This window comes from Ixodes scapularis, unplaced genomic scaffold (genome assembly GCF_016920785.2).
Source record: "Ixodes scapularis isolate PalLabHiFi unplaced genomic scaffold, ASM1692078v2 ptg000058l_1__unscaffolded, whole genome shotgun sequence".
Taxonomy (NCBI): domain Eukaryota; kingdom Metazoa; phylum Arthropoda; class Arachnida; order Ixodida; family Ixodidae; genus Ixodes; species Ixodes scapularis.
In genome coordinates, this window is record NW_024609900.1 from 715,068 (window position 1) to 737,506 (window position 22,439).

The window sequence follows — 22,439 nt, forward strand, 5'->3', positions numbered from 1 at the left end:
GTTTTTAAGTTTCGTTTTGCAATTGGAGCACATCTCGGCCCCGATTGCACCGCGCCCCATGGAGAAATGGCGCAAGCAACCTCTGCTGCGATGTCCTTGCGCAACGCAGCAGAGGCTGGTTGCACCATTTCTCCACGGGGCATGGTGCCGTCGAGGTCGAGATGCGCTCCAATAGCAAACCGAAACTTAAAAACCTATCCCATTTGTGAGGTTTTTCAGAAAGTCGTAAGATGCTGCACGTGCCTTCTATTGTTGTGTAATATGTTGATCTAGTGTTTTTCAATGATGCTGAGCAATTTTCTAATTGAAACCATAACCTAAAACACAATACTAAAAAGTCAGTTACTCAAAAATAATTAACAATCTAATTATCCCGGACTTCAAAAGTTTTCCTAAATAGGCCTCGAGCCCAGGGCCAAAACGACACAAGCCTTCGAGCAGTTTTTGCAGTATTGAATTTGTCCACCTTTCGTGAAACACCCTGTATAACCTCCTGAGACCCTGCGTCCACCAGTGTAAACATTGGGTTTTGAATTGTAAGAAGAAGAAAAAAAAAAAAAAACTTCGTTGCACACAGAAAAGGACGCCTGTCCACCGTCATGGACGTAGTCTGTGCTGCCATCTGGAGGAGTGTTGAGCAAACAGCACTGAAAACTTGTTGCTTGCTGTTAAAAATGGCGACCTGCAGCACTCGCATGTTCTACGGGCGACGCCAAGGTATGTAATCAGTTTATGTGATTTACACAAACGGAGGCTGTGTTAATTTATATTTCTAGAGTTCTTGAAAGTTCACAGATGGTCACTAATGCTTAATATTTTCAACAGTATTAGCAAGGGTTATAGTAGTCCCTTGTCAAACTGTCTACGTGGGTGGACGCTGGGACCCAAAACTTATGACACGAATTTCGCGATGATCATGTTTTGCTCGCACCAATCTGAAACACTCGCGAAGTGAAAACAATTGGTTTGATTGATTGTGCTCGATTTTCAGGACTAACAAGTCAGGCTGATGCCATTTTAGAAAGTTTGTGCGGTGCCACAGGTTCCGCGCAAGAGAGTCAAGCCACTGCCGAACTCGCCAGTCCAGACGGCGCAGGCACTTCACGTGCCAAAGAAAGAAGACGTCAAGAATGCTACACAGTGCAGGAACCCTGGCTCCTCAAAGAAAACTCAGCACCATTGCACGTCCTGTGAAATCTACCTCTGCACTGAAACTGACTGGCACTGCTTCTTTGATTTTCGTACCAATAAATGAGCCTCATTTCTCTGCCGGTATCACTCCAGTTTTGCTATTCTTCCCAAAACCTATTTTGTAAAAATTAACTTATAAAATGTTGAATAAAATATGTGTTCATTTTCCTTACTTGAACTGTAAAGCCCCACTGTCCCGTGGGTGGACATCCATTTTTACAGAGCCTGCAAACTAACACCGTAAAAAAAAAAAAAAAAAAAAAGAAAAAGCTCAAACTGAACCGTAACGAAGCAGTTAATGCGCGTGTGGTTGAAGCACAAATCATTGCTTCAACCATGCACGTGCCTGCAAACTTTGTTTAAAAATTTAATTACCACTGCCCTTGGAGTTGTGTGGCTCATGCCGAGAAAAAGCCTCTCCAGAGTGACGAGCATGTTGAAGGCCTTCCGTTCATATTGTATACTGAACAACCAATAGGCTGCCAACAACATACACAGCCCCTCCTCGGCATTTGGAACGGAGAACAACCTCTCACGATCAACAACCAGGTGAAAGAAGTCTGCATCCTCTAAGTCTTGCCCGCTGTACAGGACACACGGTGTCGGTGGGATGTTTTCATCCTGCGTTAGGTAAAAGGAAAAGGCACAACATATTTTAATGTAGAAGGCCAAAACATGTTTGCTCTTGTCAACTGCTATTATTCACTCCAGTTCAGGCCATGAGCATTGCTTATGTTTAAATAAGTAACCGGCATCTGCAACAATGTAAAATGAATGAGGAATTACAATTGGGGAAACATCACGACATGAAAATATTGCGATATAAGCTTAGAGATATATTTTAGTATCTCTATTTCAGTATGAAGATGCATTTGTGAAACCTATTTGCATTTCAATAGTGAGATACTTTTCCGATGCATTATGATACGCTGCTAGACTTATTTATTGTTGGAAATGAGTACAGGTCTGGAGATAAAAAAAATAAAAGTCACGCCAAAAATCTGACGCATCACTGGTTCGTTTTCACCATGAGAGTGATTTTTTGCTTTGCTATCACATCTCACTTTTACAGTGGCCTGGTTTCTTTATGCGGACAGCAGCCTTCCTGTGTACATTTGAGGTTATTGTTTGGATAAGAGGACACCAACAAATGCACAGATGAGAAACAATACGTGCAGAAGGAAGAGAAGACAAAAAGCAGGAATGTTTGCGCAGACGCGCTTTGTCAGGCAGTGTCATCGGTCGTCAGCGCTCATTGGGTGCAATAATGGGTTCTTATCGGTATCAGCGAACATAGCCAAGGGCAGACAAGTTTCAAGGAGAAAAAAGGGGGCAAACACCGACAGAAGGCAGGCAGCTCAGGTGCTACAATCTATGTCTGCCACGGACGCACCCTGCTTACCTCGCCACCCCGCATTTATGAACCGTACAGGGCTACCGACTGACCATAACGGTACATGCTATTATTTGTTCGTTGGCCAATGTTAATTTTTTTGCTTCCTCCTCTACACTAAAAAAACCCAAAGATGAAGGTTCCAGAAAACAGCAAACATAACAATGTCTCGTATGTAGTTGTATAAATTAATTTTCACGAGCTACATTTACATTTTATGTGCAGTCGCTGGCCATATCTCTCCCGTCCGAACACCAACCGGAGCAGTGAAAATCCAGCATGAGGCACGTTGAGCATGGCTGTGTTTTGGAAGCCAGACTATTAGGTTTTTGGCGTTTCAGCCATTGTACCCGAAACTTGGTTCGCCTCAAATTTTTACTTTATATCTCTGTAATTTAGGTGGCCATTATCTCTTGAGCGTTACAGAAGTATTTGGGGCCTGGTGGGCCTAATGTTTGGGACACCCCATTAACAAAAGGGGCCAGGTGAACAAGCTGCTATTGAACTGTTGGAAGCCAGTTAACACGCTACACTGTCTCTGTATTGAAAACCCTAGAAAGATCAGCATGCCTGCCGCCTTCCAGCCTTCATTGGTTTTTCAGGACTTGTATTCATGTGCATTTCACATGTTTGTTTCCTTTGACATCAACATGGTCACTAATATGTATTCAGAAGGCTCCAATTCTAGCCCCTGCGGGCACTATGAAAAAACATACCGTGAAAACAAAAAAAAAAACGAACACTCTACCCACAAAAAACAACAAAAAAACCTCTTTAGTTAGCATTTATTTAACCCTGCTACATTGAAGGTAGGCTGGAACTTTGTTCTTGCTAACATCAACTTTCGCAAAAATATAGTGAAATAACTTACATCTTCTTGCACGAACATTAGGGGCAGTGATGTTGACTCCTTGACGTTCAGGGCCAAAATGCGCAGAGTTGCAACAGTCAGGATGTCTGAAAAACACCAACAACATTTGTGCAAGATATCAAATACATTTTTGTACTCTTCGTTGCACGTGTCCTGGACGGTTTCAGAAAAAAAATGTATGCATTGTTCTGCTTATCTTCCAGTAGGATCAGTGACAATGAGGGAACTTCAGACAAATACTAAGATGTTCACTTGGCCAAGCCTGTCCCCACTAAAAGAAAAGAAGGCAACACACCAGAACGACCTAAATGGGTGCAACATAATATTATAGATAAGCCATTGGACATGTCACCAAATGGTATGAAACAATTCAAATCACCACGGGGAAATAACCTTGGGAGTATGATACAAACTCCCAAAGTTATTCCCCATACACTGGTGTGCAGCCCAAATGTCTGTCCTCTACGGCCCTCCACCACGCTGCCTGCACCTTGGCAGAGGGTTCTCCTCTGCCAAGGCGCTGCGCATGTACAGCTGCAGCAGAAAAAGATTAGCACGAGCGACCAACGACCAGAGCGGCAAAATTGCAGCACGTAGCACTATTGTTTCCGAGCGCGCTGATAGCGAGAGTGCCAGTCACGTTCCATCTTTCAATACAGGGGAGGCCAGCACAAAGCAGCCCACCCTAAAGGCCGCATTTTGAAAGCTATAGTTTCGCTTACTTCTCAGCCGAGCAATGCGCCAACGTGGTTGCACACATAAACTCGGTTATTTTTTTTACAGTGGAGCTGTTAGCGGCTAGTTTCCCCAGGGTCGTGTCAGTCCTCAAATAACCCGATGACACAGAACTCTGGACAGCTACCGCCATATATAGGAGACGGCAGCAACCATCATAGATGGCCGCAACCTTTCCACTCTGGCTTGCCGACTAGCGATCGGCCATTACTTCATTCCCACCATAGTGCAGCTCCGCTAGTCTTCCTTCCTCAACAAAAGAGAAAGACTGAAAGTTTTTTGTTTGTTTTTTTACTATCTTTTCCCATGCATGCATTGAATGGTGGTATTTTATCGCTTGGTCGAAAAGCCTCCCTTGCGCAGCGGTTTTCTTACTGTACTCACGCCGTGTCCTGAGCCTCCCCAGATCCATGTGCGGTGCTGCTTGCAGTGTAAGTAGGACATGCTCCTGGCAGTCGATCGCCTTCTTTGTGGCCAACAGAACGATCTTGTCAATCCCTTTTGCGACTTTGTTGGCCAGGTTCATCTTCGTGAGCCTCTCGAAATCTTTAGCGAACTTCACAAAAGAAAATATAAAAATTGAAAGTTCAGGAAATATGCCACGGCATTTCTTTAATAAAATTTACAAAGAAATTGGCACTTGTTCATTAATTTAAATAAGGGAAACAAGAAACAACGCCTAAATTCAGATTTTACTGGCACTACCATTTACCGAGTCTAGGCCAACTCACCGAAAGCCAACTCATCGACGGTAAACTCGTCAGCAGCCCATTTGTCGAATAGGCCGAATCGTCATAAGGCAAATCGTCGAAGAAAAATTAGTCGAAGACGCCAACTGGTCGCCGCTGTTTCAAAGCCATAATATATAATTTTGTCCTGAAATGTTAAAGCAAATCCTGCCCTATAGTAATGCGTAATATCGCCGTATCGTAATAAACATCCAGTGCGCTCTTTCTTGTCGAAGATAACAACTTGCAGCTTTCTCCACTTTCACGGTGCAGTGGGGGACAGTTACTACGTCGCGTGTGCATCACTGTGGCACGTGTGAGTTTGCTTGGCCTACCCGTCCACGCTGCTTCGCGGCAACAGTCCGCAGCGGCTCATTACAAAAAGTAATAAAGAAAACTAGCAAAAGGACAATCCCGAAATTTACATTTCTAAACTTGTCTCAAGGTACTGTCCTAAAACCTAAAAAGACCGCTGTCCCTAGTCCAAACACAAATAAAAATTTAGATCAAAAGATAACAAGGAACCATGAACTTTTACCTGGGACCGTCATTTAACCCATTCGAGGAATCGGCCTCGAATGGGTTAAATGACAGTCCCAGGTTGCCTTTCGACAAGTTGCCTTTTGATGAATTGTCCTACAACAAATTGGCCTATACTACGAATTGACTGTCGATGAGTCGGCTTTCAGCGAGTTGGCCGAATCCCCCATTTACCACAACTTGAAGGTGTGGGAAGGGCTTTAGGAACAAACATACGAACACACAATACGCAAGTTTCTTTTTTTAGTAACATTATTTTTTTTAACTTCCCTTTGCTTCTGAAGTTCTTAATATGTCTATTGACTTGCCAAGCAAGTCTTGCAAGAGTGCAGAGAAATAATTGGTACTACAGACATCACGCTGATGAAATATCAAACCTTCTTCTTCACATGCAATCTCTTACTCTTTTCTTTCGGACCCTCGAGTCCTTTTCATGCAGTATGGCATAGAGTTGATAGGATCTCCAAACCTGGCCTGTGAACCATAGCTTCCAACTAAGTCGTTGGTCGCTGCATTAGCTAGGATGTTGCTAACACTCAACAGGCTCCCTCGCTTGGCTGCTCTGCCTTGAAATCGCATTGCCTTGTCGCCTGTCTCCTCTTAATCCGGTTTTTCATTTCCATTACCTATTTTTATCTGCACCACTGTATTTTTTATTGCTTATAAATGTTTCTATTCTCTTCTGCACACGCCGCTTCGCGTGTCGTTCCGCGGGTGAGTACTACCATTGCTACTGATTCCTATCGTGCTGTTAGCTGTTCATTTTTGGTTCATTTGACCCAGGTGTAGTCGAGAGGAGCCGTTTATGAACACCCGCACCCATGTCATAGGGGTAGGCAGAGCTCTGAATCAACAATCACGACGCGAGAGCCGAGTGCGGTGCGAGTCAACAAAGCGAGTGCAGGTGGCTCAATCGCACTCGGCTCTCGCGTCGCTTAGTTGACTGGCACTGTAGCATGTGCCTTCAATACCGCTTACTTGAGTAAGATACAGCCCGCCGCTTTGCTGTCACGAATCATTTGTCTGAATGCCTGCGAAACCGTAACACTGTTCGGCATGTCCAACTTTGCAGCGCCTCACAACTGCACGCAGTTGTCTTCACCCAAACGCTTCGCAGGACGCTGTCTTTTGGGAAGCAGTGCCAGGAAACATGCCGTCCGCCGGCAGTACTGTTTGTACAGCCTGGCACACAGCAAACTGTACTATGAGGGCATGTTACTGCTGAAGGTGACCTAAAGAAATAAAATACCTTGAGCTGACATCTTGACTAGAGAAATAAAATTATCGAAGGAACTACGAGTTTCAAGATGACTGCCTGGGAGACAGCACACCTCTGCACTTGAAAAGGGGTGCTTTTAACTGACAACCGCTTAGCAAGTAGTTTAAGAAGGCATACTATAAGCGCACACAAGCCGCGATGTTGGGCCGCCCGGCGCTTGCGAAGGGCTCGCGCCGCTGAGCGCAGTTTGTCAGGCACCGCAGCGTTGGATATGACAAACGGTGCTACGGCTTTGCAGGCATTCGGACAAATGATTCGCGGCAACTTATCTCTGCACTTGAAAAAGGGCGCTGGCAAATGACAACCGCTTAAAAGAAAGATTATGAAGGCATGCCATAGGCACATTCAAGCCGCGACATTGAGCCGTCGGCATTTGCAAAGGGATCGCACCGCAGCGCGCAGTTGTCAAACGCCACAGCGTTGCATATGCCTCAGCTTTGCAAACATTCGGACAAATGGTTCGCAGCGACAAAGCAGCTTGCTGTATCTTGGTCAAGCAAGCGGCACCCGAAGGCATACGCTGCACTGCGAGTCAACGGAGCAGGCGCGGGCGGCTAAATCACAGCGCACTCTGCTCTCGCGTCGCAATTCTTGATTTAGAGTCTGCCTACCCCTATGACATCTGCGTGGGTGTTCATAAACGGCTCCTCACGACTGCACGCGGGTCAAGTGAACCAAAATGAACAGCTAACAGCACGACAGGAACCAGTAGCAACGATAACACTCACCCGGAGAACGATACGCGAAGCGGCCTGTTGTTCGTCAGCACTCCCGTCGAAAAAGGCATAATAAAGACAAAAACTATATATATGCAAAAAATACTGCGCACAGAAGAAAATAGAAACACTTAGAACCAATAAATATACACTTGAACATATAAAAATAGGTAATGAAATCAAAAAACAAGATTATGAGGAGACGAGCGACGAGGCAATGCGATCTCAAGGCAGAGTGGCCAGGCCAGGGACAGTCTCTCCCACAATTCCTCGCGCGCGGGCCAGGGCGCTTGGGGGATTTCGCAAAAGGGCTATTGAACGAGGAAATGCACAGAATGCGTCCGGTTCTCTGTGCAACTTTTTTTTCCCTCAATAATCTTATTAACAGCTTTTTAGAAGTCACAAAAAAAGGGTTTCATCTTTTTGCTATTTTTAATATTGACTGTGTGCCTTCAATGACCCACGACTTTGATTAAATTTGGTGGTTGTGTCTAAACCTTAGAAAACAGCCCGTGATCACAAAGAGAGAGAGCGCAACTCGAACCGGCCAGTTCTCGTGGCGGTCCTCGGGCGGAAAGAAACTGAATTTTGAGCCTCAAATTCTGTTCTGGGCAGTTGGGTTCTCATAAGCCATGTACAACTAAAAACATCGGCGAGCATAAACACCCTGTCAGTGTCCCTTCAATAAGAGTTTCTGTATTCAAACAAGAGTACAAAAAAAAAGTCAACAACACCTTCGTATTCAATAAAGCGGAAGAGTAGCAGCAATGACTCACTCGCTGAGAGTCCATCAGGTATGGGTACCTTGTCCTAACAGCATCAATGCCCATTTGTGCCATGTCAGAGAGCCTCTTCCTCGCAGTGAGAGTCATCCTTTCATGGATTCCTTTTTCATCAGGAGCTGCCTTTCGTCCTTCTCGTATAAGCCATTCCTCATGGGCGATCAGGCTGGCTTCGTCCTCTCCAGCCAAAGCCGAAGCAGTGATGTTCTTGAGAGGCATGATCGAAAGGGCGCGATTTAGACATGAATATTCATTAACAGAAGGACAACAACTGACTACCTTTTTAGTGCTTGATGCTCTTAGCATGCCAAAATTTCTGATAAGGTAAAATTGAATTCAATCATTTGACCTAACATTGCCCAAGGCATTACCCTACGGGAGCACAAACAGTAGAAAACACACAATATAAAAAAGGAAACAGTCCAGATAAAAATATATAACATATTTCCTTGCACCTTGCTCAATAAATGCACCCCCAACTTTGTATCACGAGGTGGGAACGTTCAAATTTTTTTATGCGCCACTTTGAGCGATAAACAGCTAGACGATCATGGGAAGGAACGACCTCCATCTCCAGGTGGCCAAGCCAAGCCGGGGTCGTGGGAAGAAATGAACCTTCCGCCATTTTGCAATAAGCTTTTTTCCGAATCGGGGCGGCCCCTGGTGAGGAGATGCCAAGAAATGAATTCCGGGTACTAGCGGGCCATTTAGTTCCGGCTTCAGATATTTGCCATGATTATTGTGTCATAATGGAACTCGCTACTTCATTTTCACAACTGAGACATCCCACAAGTGTAAAATACCATAAATGTCGCCAAGCAATTAAAAAAACACTGGCCACTATTTTATTGGTTTCGAGCATGCCAGGTTTTAAGCAAAAAAATTGCAGGTGCCTTGGTTGATGTTTTACGCGAGAGAAACTTCAGCATACTTGCGATTGCACATGTTTCGTCGCGCAAGCAGAGACAACGCCTGTTCGACTGAAACCATGTCACTCAGCTTCGCAGCCAACTGTTCCGAGCGTGCAACGCATGCAATGTTGCATGGCAGGATTTTTGAAAGTTGCCTATAGACCTTTCAAGCGGCAGTCTCGAACGAAGCGATTTACAGCAGGCATCCCTGGTTTTGAGAGGATAAGTCAGTGTTGCCAGACTGCGCTGAGCTGTGGAGTTTCTCGTCAGTGGGCTGTGGCAGCCTGCGTGGGCACACTTTCGGACGCTGGTGGAGGCTAAATTGCCGTGTTCTATTTTTCTTTTGTATTCTATGGCAAATAGAATTTCTCGGGGTTTTTAAGAATGCTCTGTACTATTTTTGAGAACAAAAACAAAGCAACGAAAGCTGTTTTGGTGAGTCCGTGAGCGACAGAACGAATGCAACTGGGATGTTTGTTTTATTTTATGTTGGTCTTTTTACGGCACCATACACTCCGCCTTGTCAATCTACAAAGATCTTAACCGTCAAAAATATTTGACCGCACAGGATATTCAAACTGCATAGATTTACTCGCCCACAAAATGAAATTCAACGAGTCTCATCAATCGAACAACATATATTGTACGTACCCCACAATGCCGCGTTATCCGAACAGGATTTGAGAAAGGTCTCAAATAACACAGCATATCCAATAAACAGTGTCGACGATAGTAACTTCACGACGATCAGACGGAATCCGGCGTGTTTTGGGCACATGTAGAAGAGAGCTGCTTTTTTGCACAGCTTCAAAGCAAACACTCCGGACCCGACCCTATCAGCTATTTTTCGCGAAGACTCGGAACACAAGTCGGGAAGGCTTTCTGGAGATTATCTCAACGGAAATAATCCTTCAAGAATGTCGAACTGCCTCCGTCACGACTCGCGAGTTGCTTGACGTTCACTCTCTTCGTTTGTTTCCTGCGAAGGCCGAGCAGGCTATGAGCCCTGGTATTCCCTGGTTCTCACAGTGCATGATAGCACACAAAGGGTAAGCATCCTAAACAGGCAAATAAAGTAAAAATTTCCAAGAAACGTTGGCGAACTCTGAATGCACAATGCAGCTGGGGAGTCATGCTGACCGGGTTTCCACAGCTCAGGCAGGTGGCAGAAATTTATGGCTGGTAGGGGCCGCTTGGTTCGCAAAATGGCGGCGGCCAGAGAGCTTTTTCTGCAAATGTCTATAGCTTATGGTTGCCCCAACAGCACGATCGTGGGGTTTCCACGATGGTTTCATACATTAGCTAACATGCGGTTTGAAGATTAAGGTTTTCAAGTATGCTACTGAACATGGCCGTCGCACAACAGGAAGAAATTGTAGTGTTAACGAAGTCTTGAAGATTGCTCATGTGCAAAGCTCTTTGGCGATGTGCAAGGAGCTTTACGTGCCAGTGATCTCGAAAACCATAGTGCGACAAGGGTAGTACTCTTTCTGCTCATTAGAGTGCTGCATGTTCTCAGATCTTATGGACATTGTGAGACAAGGACCCAAGAAGAAGGACGATTGCAGGAGGCTCCACTGGTTCCAAATCACTGATTGACACTTAATGGAAGCTCGCCTGGGATCTTGAGAGCTTCCAGGTGAGCTCCAATCTCAGGTGAGCTTCCAGTGAGTGCCAACCATCGAATCGGAATGAATCGAGCTCCCTGCCATCATCATCTTTCCGAATCCTTTCCACTCGAAAGCATTTCATGCTTCCACCTACTCGCGGAGACGGGATAAACCACTGTAGTTTTCCCGATTCGCGTTATCTGATTGATGGAAGCGTTTCGTTGATTTCTAAGGCAGACACTGATGAGTAGAAAGAAAACCATGCGTAGATAACAATTTGATCATCCACTATGCAGACACGATATCCGCATCCGAACCACATCAGCAATTTTTGATCTTCCAAGTTTATCCCGGAAAGTTTAAACATTGCCCCTCACCAGCTTAATCTTTTTTTGCCGCTTCAGCTGTGTGGCTGCACCTCCATCATTTGGTCTTTTTGATCCAAATTTTGCACGGTTTTCAGCAACCCGGACGTCGTCTGAAAGGCGACGTCTTTCATTTTTGAACTTGTACCGCAGTGCTACTCTCCACGAGTCCTGTAAAATAAAGAAATACCACAGCTTGAACAACTATCTAAATTTAAATTTAGGTCCAGCCATAGCATTTTTGCTGCGATAACAGTTATTGGGAGCCTACCAAGGGAATCGTTCCTGCGCCAAGGAATGAAATTATGGCGTCCAGCTATACTCTTTTCACCTTTGAGCTGGGGAGAGCTTTCTTTTTCACTAAAGCACCAAGGTAAAGGAACAAACGCGACTGACCCGTTTCCCACCCCAACCCAGACAACTATTTTTGGAGATGACCGAGGATTCTATGCGGATTATCTCTGGGAGGGGGGAGAAGAATGTTTGCAAAATCGCGTTGAGGGCAGTTCGACGTCCATCACTTCCTTCGTTTCCCATGAATGTCGAGCAGAAAAGCTTGAATGGCAGGCACTTACCAGTCTTATATATCACAATGGAAGATAACACAGAAAGGGTATGCAGCACTCATAAAAAAAATTAAGTGGGAACTTTCAAGAGGGGCGAGAAAACGTTGAATGCAAAACCGCCAAAACAGGTAGAGAACCGCACTGAGCGGGTGTTCACAGTCCAAGAGGGTGGCAGAAAATTTCTAGCTGATAGAGGGCCAGCTGCATCAGCATCAGCAACATGGCGGCGGCCTAGGAGCGTTTTTTGGAAAGATGTATAGAAGCACCAATGCTAAGAATTGATCGCAGCTATTATTATAAACGTGCAAAAGAAATGTGCTTACTGATCCAGTTCCTATAACATCTTGGAGCTGAGGGTACTTGTCAGTTAGTAGCTGAGTGACCTTGGAGTAAAAGTGCTGAGATGGGAACCTGCAGAAAAGTCGTGCCCATTCTTATGGCTCAACAATCTCTAATATTATAACCCACATTGTGAATCAATAGGTCCCGTATGCAGACTGAGCCTACGCGAGGAAGATGCAAGGTATTGTTCAGATGGTACACAGTGCATCAATGTTTTAAACATGCCAATGACCCCCAATCGATTATAACTAGTCGCACCAAATTTTCAGATATTTAAAAAAAAAAAGGAATATCTACACATTTTCCGCTTAGCAAATTCTTGTAATATGAATTTCGACAAAGAGACATGTTGTCCTATTGAAGGAAAACGAGCAAGTTACTTAAAGCTTCCATTAATTTTACACACCAGCAACACATACACCTGTAAATACAGCGAGGGCATGGATTGCTTCTAGCAAATGACAAGAAGTGACCTAACTAACCAAACATTTCTCTAGCCTGAACTGACTAATTTCATTTTTGGCGCAGCGGTCTCGACCAAGAAGCCTAAAATTCAGCACAAAGATGCACTTGTGAAACAACGCAAATAAGCCATCAATCTACTATGTTTACCACTGCACAAAATTTGGCAAGATAAGGACCAGAAAGAAGCAACCTAGCTTTTTTTCCGAATTACTTTTTTTTTTTTTGTATACAAGGAGGGTTAGAGGGATTAAACCCACTTCAAATATATTGCAAAAATCAGTTTCACCTGCTTCGATACTGTGATTTAAGACATAGGTTTAGCTGGATACAGAAAGATACAGCAAGACAAAGGTTGACCGGTGCCCACAAAGAAGTCACCCATGAAAGGAACTGGAAATGATGAAGCTAGGAATAAGTCCGAATTTTGAGACCACCTTACTTACACTGTTATGTTCACCATTGCACGAAAGAGGAGCTCCACAATCTTTCGGAATGATGAAGATGTCAGAGGTTTGCCAGAGATGATCGTATCATGGAGAGCTCCAAGCTTGGGGAAAATGAAGGTGTTCCCATCGTCGTCTGAACACGAAGGCCTAAAAATAGTGCAATTATTTTATAAGAAAATGATTATTAAAAAAAAAAAAGAAAAAAAATGTTGCTATGTAGAAGCATATAAAAAAAAAAAAAAACAGAAATACAATAAATATGTTATAGGCGTCTCACATGCTTTTTCTCAACCTCATTTTAAAGCGATAGCTGTTATGGGCTCTTCACCCCCCTTTGAAATGATGGTGTAGAGAAACCGTCGTCGATATTGATGAATGCTCTAAAACATTTGTTACACTTTGCCGCTGCCAGGGATCGAACTATGGGCCTACTGTGTGTGAGCCAAGTGCTTTACCACCTGAGCTATCAGCTCTGTGTTCCCTGAATAAACTGCATGTGGTGAGGACACATGCGTGTATCAGTCTTGTGAAGCGCCCGTGTTCCTCCCAGGCACTTAGCCAGGGTCTTGTTTCGGAAGAGGGAGGGAGGGAGGGAGGGGGGGGGGCAGAGGCCAAATGTTGTATGAGGGGGAGGAGGGAGAGGAGGCCCCAGCAAAATGGAAGATATTGGGGGGGGGGGGGGGGGGGGAGGGGGCCGGGCCCCATGGGCCCCCCTGGATACGTGCCTGGTTCCTCCATTGCCCAGGGAACGCAGCAGAACACAATGGTCCATGTACGTGAGATGCGTCAAAGAAGTAGATGAAACAAAACGGCACCGCGCAGGTAAAGCTACTAGCCGACATGTGATCCAAGCAAACAATAAATAAAAAGACGCGAACCAAAATGGCTAGATGTCACCACCCTAAGCAAAGCGCACATGTACGGTAGGCACCCGGTGAGACGCTAGTGCAGCTGGTATGAGCGTTTCCATTGATGCCACTTTGTCCGCCGTTCTATAGTGACAGCGGAATAGAAGCATTTCGAGGCTGCCTTGTATCACAACATAGCCTCTATAGTCGCAACCATTAAAACACACTTACAGCTCAAAGGGCTCGATGCCTACCAATGGTACATCTGGAGAGGAGTCATCTGGAGAAGTTTCATCTGGCAAGCTCTCTCTTTGGGCGGTTTCACAGTTTTCAGTGCGCACCGTCTCCAATGAAGCCTCCTCCTAAAACGAAAGGAAATCCCTGCAGTGTAAAGTTACTGGATTTGTGTTAAGGACCCCAGCAGGCTGTTTTAATGATATAACGGTTTGTACTTTACATGCTATAAGTAAGGTTTGGTGTATTTATTACTAATAAATGCCGCTAGATGCTCGCCGTTTCAGGAATTCAGTATAAATCGTAATGTACAAAATTTTCATATGCACACATGAAAGAATAAAAAACGCAGTGGACAAGAACAAACCAAGATATCTTTCCAGAGGTCCTATTTCGGCCCTGTCCACCTTCCGTTTCTTATCCTTTCGTGTGTGGATATGAACCTTCACCAATACGCTCGTCTTCAATAATACAGAAATTCGGCACCGTATTCTTGGTTCGTGGCTCATAATCTGAGCCCGAATTTGAAGCTTAAGCTCTTCGGTAGATGCAAACATGCACAGCATGCAATTTCACATAGTGTCAAACAGAGATGCTGTTCAATGCTAAGAATAATATGCGGAGTACAGTGCAACACCGTCCAGTAGAGCATGCAAGCCATATCACTTTGAAAAAGACATGGCCCTGACTGGCCCCCTCCTTCTAATGCAACACTCAAACTGCTCTGGTATCCAGTACTAACACGAAACAAAGTTTATCTAACGAGGACCTCGATACATACATTAGCAAGCGATATAAGCAGGAAAGCATGAGTGACGACCAGGCTGTGGCCAGTCACTTGCTGCGGCTATGTGGTCTGCGCAGCCCGGTCACCGCTTGCATATTCCAGCTCACACCACCAGCAACTGTACTTGCATATACAATACGAGCACATAGCCCCAAATCCTCAGTTTTGCTGGGACCTCCTCTCCCTGCCCGCTCCCCCTCCCCCATCTATGCCATTTTGACATGGGCGGTCCCCCCCCTCGACAAAACCCTATGTGCCCGATACAATACTCTATATATAGGGTGGTCCAAGTCACCAGGATCGATCTAAAATGGACCATAAAAACAGGCGCCTGCACGTAGCAATCTAAACCTTTCGTCAAAGATCTATTTCACGGGTCAATTTTTTTTTGTAAAATTACAAAAAATAGGACCAAGAAAATTGCCAGGGTTAACGGCAGGCAACGACCCAGACGACCAAGCCCAGTAGCAGGGCGTGTTTGGCGATCGTATTCATAGATGGCATCGGGAGCAGCGTCCGACGGTGCAGCCGACCAGCTAAAGCTAGCAGACGACACGTTGGCAGCAAAAGCGCTGTCGTTATGCAGACACATTTTTTTTTACTTTAAGTTCTGCTTTTATTGCCCGCATTTATTTTTTAACCGAAGGTACATTTGAAAAAGATTATCTTCATTTTATAAAACCTTGGTCGCAAGCCGTCGCAGTAAGGAGGTAGCCCATCAATCTATACGAACGCCAAACACACCTTGCTACTAGACCCCTGTCGTCTGCGTCACTGTCCGCCGTAGACCCTGGCAAGTTTCTTGGCCTTATTTTTTACAGAAAGAGAGCTACGCTTTCTAATTTTACAAAAGGAAAGCGACATGTGAAATACACCTCTGACAAAAAGTCTAGATTGCTACGTGCAGGTGTCGATTTCTATGATCCATTTTATATCGATCCTGGTGACTTGGACCACCCTATACTTTGGTCTACGTGCTTGAGTGCAGGCGAACAATCACACTGAACTTCTCATCAGTTCCCTTATCTCTCAAGGTGCTTCTTTACAAAACGCTCGTGCGCTCTAAGCTGGAATATGCCTCTTGAATTGGGAACCCTGGCATTAACGTGTTGATATTGGCTTTTGAAGCAATTCAGAACAGATCTGTTTGTTTCATCCTTGCTAATTATCACTGCACTGCCAGTGTAACATCAATGAAAATAAGTTTGAACCTACCTAACCTTGCATTACGTGGAAATCTTAACAGTGTGTCTGTTCCACAAAATTTATTACTATAATCCTCTGCTATGTGACAAGTTACTGACACCTCTTTACATATCATAATTTCTTGACCATCCACAGATGGGCATTCCTCAATGTAACACTACAACTTTTTATAATTTATTTATACCTCAGACGACGGTCTTATGGAATCACCTTCCAGCATCTGTGGCATCCATATCCGATTCCATCGCTTCTAAACGATGCCTTAACAGTGTTAACTTTTAGCATTTCATTATTATGTATTTTTTTCATTCTTAAGATTGTCGTTTGTTTGCTTTTGATTGTTGTTTGTTTGCTTTTGATGTCTCCTTGTAACACACTCCCCTCTGCAATGTCCTCAGGCCCTGAGTAGGGTGACCATATTCCTCAAGGTAGAAAACGGGACATCCCAGCGGTAAAGGGGGGGGGGGGGGGGGGGGGGTACTAAAGTTTGAGAAAAAATGTAATTAAATTCTACATGCGTGCTATTCCTACATGATTCTACATCCGTGCTATATCCAGTAACTAAAAAAAAATATTTCTACCGTCCTCGCGAAAGAAAAAGTGTTTGTGGGCAAGAACAGTCCTAAATTTTACTCTCTGGGTAAATATTGTAAAGTACCTACGGTTAGTTTTGTAAAATATACTTGCAACGAATAGGCATAGTTGCAGTTTGCTTCTACTCGCTTGGTGCCAATTTTGAAACTATGTACTTCTGCGAAAACGGGACATGATTCTATATTGGGATAAAAAGACGGGACGGCAGAAATGGACCTGAAAAACGGGACTGTCCCGGCCAAAACGGGACGTCTGGTCACCCTAGCCCTGAGGGTCTGAAGATGAAGATGCTCAGGAGCATCTTCAACTTCCTTCATCAGTAAACAGAAGTCCGCCATTAGTGTAGCACATATGGCGTTTTCAGATGATGATGATAGTGATCAAAGTGGCCAGACTGAATTCCGGAAAGGGTCTATTGTAGTTTTAAAGGTGGCCATTAATAAAAGCCAACCCAATTGACACGGTTCCCGAAAAAGCAACAGGCTTTGAGATATTCATCTGTTAATTTTTCCTTTTTTTGCTTAACCCTTTAAGCGCCAGCCAGTTTTCGAAAAAATGTACCCAAAATTCAAATTTTTTTTATAGCACACTTTGATAGAAGAATTCTTCCTTATTTCAAGCATGTAAGACATGGGTATAAAAGCTTAACAACTGAAAACCAAAATTGATCCAATCTTAGGCCATGTGAGGCAAAAAAATTAAAAATGGGAACCGAGACCGCTTGCTTTGAAGCGGTCCTTCATGAGCAACAACACCGGCCAGATCTTGAGAAGTTTTTGACGAGCTTGCCCCACTTTACCAGCATCATCTCCATTATTCGCAAAGTGGAAAAACTTCGTGAGCAAAATAAATCTGCTCTTACTCATCACCTCCCCAAACACTAGGATTTCAATCACTGTGCGCTTTGACCAATACCACTCGACAACTGGCTTGTCTACTATTTCCTGTAGAAGCAGCAGGGTGAAGAAGACTCATTTCTGCTTCCGTCACCGGTTACCACGCCTTCATTTGGGATCCCCTTGAGATCAGCGCGGTCGCCAAGTGTTGATCGGCATAGGTACCTCTTTGCCTCATTGACGACCAGAGTCATTACGTCTGGCTTAGCAAGAGTTACAAGTACCCAACAGCATTGAGGGTGTCGTGTTCGACGAGCGACGTGTCGACGGGTGTCGTGACGCCCGGCGTGGCAATAAAGGGAAAGCGGGGAGGGGCTCATGGAGGATTTGTCGTGTCCACACTTTTCCAGTCTCGCGCCGAAGCATGGACCTCATCGCCGCTAAGGTCCGAGTCACTTGAGCTTTCAAACTCTTCCGCGGACTCCCCGCTTCCGTCACTATCGTCTAGCGCAAAGTCATCATCATCCAAACTACAGGGTGAAACAAGGAGACGGCAGGCTCTTTAAATCGACCGGAAAATTCGGTTTCTTAACCTATCGCGCTACGACTTTGTGCAACGTTGCCCACAGATGGTGCATTTTTTTTGTAAAATTTGCAAAGAGCGAACTTACCTGAGGAAAAAGTAAAGAAAGAAAAAGGCTTAGCTCCTATGGAAACGCAGCGAAGCCACCGGTCTTCAAACAACACGGCGCCGGTTAGCACGGGACACAAGAGATGGCGCAACGAACGCCGTCAACGAACGAGCATACGGCGTCGAGAGCCAGCGTCATTAGCAGACAATCTTTTCGACTCAAAAGCGACGCGCGTTCCGCAGGCGGCGACAGTCGCAGAAACAAAAAACAGGCGCAGTAACAACGAAGAACTGCAGTTCCTTGTCTGCTAAATACGCCGGCTCTCGAGTCTCGGCGTCGTCTGCTCGTTCGTTGGAGGCAGTTGGCGTCGCGACCGCTTGCGCCACCTCTTGTGTCCCGTGCTAACCGGCGCCGTGTTGTTTGAAGACCGGTGGCTTCGCTGTGTTTCCATAGGAGCTAAGCCTTTTTCTTTCTTTACTTTTTCCTCGGGTAAGTTCGCTCTTTGCAAATTTTACAAAAAAAATGCACCATCTGTGGGCAACGCTGCACAAAGCCGTAGCGCGATAGGTTAAGAAACCGAATTTTCCGGTCGATTTAAAGAGCGTGCCGTCTCCTTGTTTCACCCTGTAGAAAACTCATCATCAACTAAAGAAACGCGCTTCCGACTAGACGAGCGATGCATGTCACCACTCGAAAGAGACGCCATTTTTAAAAACCCATGTTGCCGGAGGAGCATGATAAATTCTCAAAATGATGCAAAAATTAGCGAAATTCTGGTTCGCTTTTTCTCCTGCTGGCTAGCGGGAGAACTATTCTCAACACAAAAATAGACTGGACGAGCGTGCCTCGTCGCTGGCACTACAGACACGGGCTGAAACGAGCGGATGAGCCACACTCATCCTTGGCATTTGCGGGACGAACTCCGTGGACGAGTCAGACTCGTCCTCGGCGTCTAAAGGGTTAACTCAAAACCACACGCTGAAAGGTGCACCTGATTATGATGCAAAAAAAAAAGTGACGCCCGTGTTTCATGCCCTTCGCCACTATCTCGACAGACAGCGTGTCTGCTGGAGGCGCCGGCGTCACACTTGCTGGATAGTGACGGACGTACAGAAGTGACAGGACGCTTTTCTACCAATCATAATCAGGCACCAAGCTCCACAAACATACAGTGAAGGCGGCATTAACATAGCTATCACCATTAAAAAATTTTTAAAGAATAAAAAATTAAAAAAACGCTCGTATAGACACAGCCTATCACAGTTGTGATTATATTCCTAGTAATAAACCGTTTCTTTTTTTTTTTTTTTCATTAATGCTTGATATACCTTGAACTTGTTGCAAAACCAAATACCTGAGTGGAAGATGAGCCTGGCCCACCCTCTGGGACAGTTACAATGGGCAGGAGAGTGATTTTAGCCATGTCATGTATTTCGTCGTCCGCAGCAAGGTCAGTGTATTCTTCAAATACCAAATCCAGCATCTGTAAAATGTATGCGCATGGACTAGCTTCACATATATCTAACCCAAAAATATTTTTATATAGTTAGTAAATCAGCTCCAGAGGCACTTAGCTTCTTTTCAGTTCTCATATGTGCTGGCTCAAATCAGTCCTATTCAATGAAGAGTAAAGGCTATAGGCACGAGCTCGTGCACGTTGACCGGAAATGGCCATACGCACGACGTGGAGAGCTTACTGTAAATATTGTCAAATGCCCTACAAAAAAAAAGTAAAAAAAAAAGAGGTGTCTAGCGTTACGTCCAACGCTGTGGCTAGCGTTACGTCCAGACAGAGCACTGAAATGGATATGCCTAACCTTCTCCCCCACCCTCCTCTCTCGCCCCTGTGAACCTAGGGAAGGCGGCGATTTGGACGTACGGTGTGGCTAGCGTTCCAGACGGAACGATAGCTGCTACTAGAGTTCCGTCTGGAACGCGGAGCTAGAGCTCGTGCCATTTGGGTCACCCTTTTCCGACGGCGCGTGTATCATTGGGGGGCTCGTTAACACCCACCCCCCCTCCCCTGCATTCACGCCGCTTCGCGGCGACAGTATGCGGCTGCTAATTACAAAACTAAGAGGGAGTTTTCGTAGACCATGTTTCGTTCACCGCTAAGCCCTCTGCAACGAAGAAGCCGCTACTGCGCCTGTGCGCCCATGCCCTTGACTGTAGAGTTCCGACATCATAGCAAGCTGCGTAGGGCATTGCGGGACGGCGAAAACGGTCTATGAAAACTCCCTATTAACCCACTTAGCCCTCCGTACACGCCGCCCAGCCAGCAACCCAAACCCGCTATGCCCTATTGCACCTCCGGCCATTTAGTTCAGCGAAGTTTCGTCGACAACATGCCTTCATGTCTTTCAGAGATAATTGTAAAAGAGAAATGTAAATACCGACAAAAAAAAAATCGAGAAGAAAAAAAAAGAAGTAAACCCACACTGCGGTTCGAACCCGGGCCCGCTGCGTGTAAGGCAGACACCTTTCCACTACACTACACTACCACTTCAGAAAGGATAAAGCCTACGGACTCCGGAGTGCACTTCAAACGGAAATGGCTATACGCACTCCGCTAGTCTCATATAAAAGGAATAGTCACAGCAACTCATTCTTTTAAGCGGTGGCATAGCGTAGTGGTTAAGGTGTCAGCTTCGTACGCTAGTGGACGTGGGTTCGATCCGCGGTGGTCCCACTTTCTTTTTGTTTCGTTTTCTCAAACATTTTGTTTTGTCGAAGCATTTGGCAATATTTACTTTTTTTTTTTTTTTTCCCCCCGGTGAACACTAAAAGATTCGTTGCCGACGAAACTTCGCAAAACTAAATGGTACGGGACTCCCTTTCCTGATGCGATCGGGGACAGCGGGGCTTGGGTTGCCGGCTGGACGCCGCGAAGCGGCGTGTACTGGTTACGTTTTGTAATTAGCAGCCTCACACTGTCGCCGCGAAGCGGGGGGAACGCAGGCGGGCTCCCCAGCGATACACGTGCCATTCGAAAAGGGTGACCCGAGCGGCATGAGCTCTCCGCAGAGTGCGTGTAGCCATTTCCGTCCGAAGCGCACTCCGGAGTGCGTATAGCTTTACTCCTTCAGAAACTAGCCTTCAACATTTGCTTTATACGAGACCCAACTTGGACGTTACTTTAGTGGCGACCATCGTTCCGCCTGGACGGAACTCTAGACACTTCCTTTTGGATTACAATGTCGCTTGCTCCCGTTGCTTTCATGCGGATTGCCTCGTCGCGCGAGTGACCGAGCGACAGCGAAGCGGGTTCACCGACGCTTGCCTCGTCACTCGCCAAATCGCTTTCATGCGGTCTATACTTTACTCTTCGCGCTAAAACGTCATTTCCTCATATAACATGTACCCTTTCCAAGATAGATTCGAAGATGACGGTGGTTTAGGCGGTTAAAATCTTATCACTTCAATATTTTTTTCTGGATTAGGTGGTTCACAGCTTCGCAGTTCGGTGTCTTCTCTATCCTTCGTTTACTTAGCTTACTGTGACCTGCTACAGTTCGAGCACGGGGAAAATGTCAACAGAAACGAGGCACTTGCCTGAAACCTGACAGAAGACAGTTTGATGGAGTTCCCAAGAACGGGGCACGTAGCCACCGCATGTTTCAAAGAGTTTACCGATCCATCCTCGAGCTTGAAAGACCTGGCAGCCTTTAGGTGAGGCACGGTGACCAGACACCGCACGGGCGGCATTGTCGAACGCTGCTAAAGCCACGCGAGCAGCTAGGCGCGAAAATACTGACATTCGTTTGGCTCGTCAACTCGGTAAACTCGCCAACCGTCATTCGTCACCACCGCAAGTAACGCGCCAAACAGAACAAAGGAACGATAAGTGGGTGAAGGCTGTGGGTGGATAGATGGCTGAACCGATGGTTAATGGTGTATATGTGGCAGCTTGCGCCACCTAGTGTAGCTTAAGCACACAATATATTCCGGAAAATACTTGAGGAACAAACCGCGCCAAAACTAAGAATTTAAACAAAAACACTTTACTATTCGTAAAGACAGGGGACGGGAGAACACCATCTTTCAATTTTCAACAAACAAATGATTTATTGCCGGACGCTTCTCCTTCGGAGTTCCACTACAGGAGAGGGAAAGTTAAAAGGAGGGGGAAGGGGAAGGGGGCGGACAAGACAAGGCCCCGGGAGAAAACTCGGGGAAAGTAAAGCGCAGAGACAGCGGGAAGGAGGGGGAGGAAGGAGGCATCCCGATTTCCCTCTCAGGAGTAGGGACCACTCGCCCGGCCCGCCAAGGACGGCAACTCCGGTCTAAGGAATGTCACCTCTCTCTCCGACAGCGACAGCGAGGCCGAGGAAATGTTCTTCGGCGCCTCTTTTATGGGGTACG

General features: G+C 45.6%; 2 protein-coding genes across 2 annotated transcripts; one reads left to right on the forward strand and one right to left on the reverse strand.

The window, feature by feature from the left end:
• Positions 1 to 599: 599 nt before the first annotated feature.
• On the forward strand, positions 600 to 1,275 carry LOC115333052. Its single transcript, XM_040214788.2, has 2 exons — positions 600 to 717; positions 992 to 1,275. The coding sequence occupies exons 1-2, from the start codon at positions 600 to 602 to the stop codon at positions 1,192 to 1,194; spliced, it is 321 nt and encodes a 106-aa protein (XP_040070722.1). The 3' UTR covers positions 1,195 to 1,275.
• Positions 1,276 to 1,279: 4 nt separating this feature from the next.
• LOC121047373 (sterile alpha motif domain-containing protein 3-like) lies at positions 1,280 to 22,128 on the reverse strand. The gene is made up of 10 exons (XM_040502568.2): positions 21,630 to 22,128; positions 19,432 to 19,560; positions 14,020 to 14,150; positions 12,938 to 13,087; positions 12,011 to 12,098; positions 11,134 to 11,292; positions 8,230 to 8,442; positions 4,575 to 4,746; positions 3,456 to 3,541; positions 1,280 to 1,812 (listed from the first exon to the last, which is right to left on the reverse strand). The coding sequence occupies exons 1-10, from the start codon at positions 21,780 to 21,782 to the stop codon at positions 1,522 to 1,524; spliced, it is 1,572 nt and encodes a 523-aa protein (XP_040358502.1). The 5' UTR covers positions 21,783 to 22,128; the 3' UTR covers positions 1,280 to 1,521.
• Positions 22,129 to 22,439: the final 311 nt, after the last annotated feature.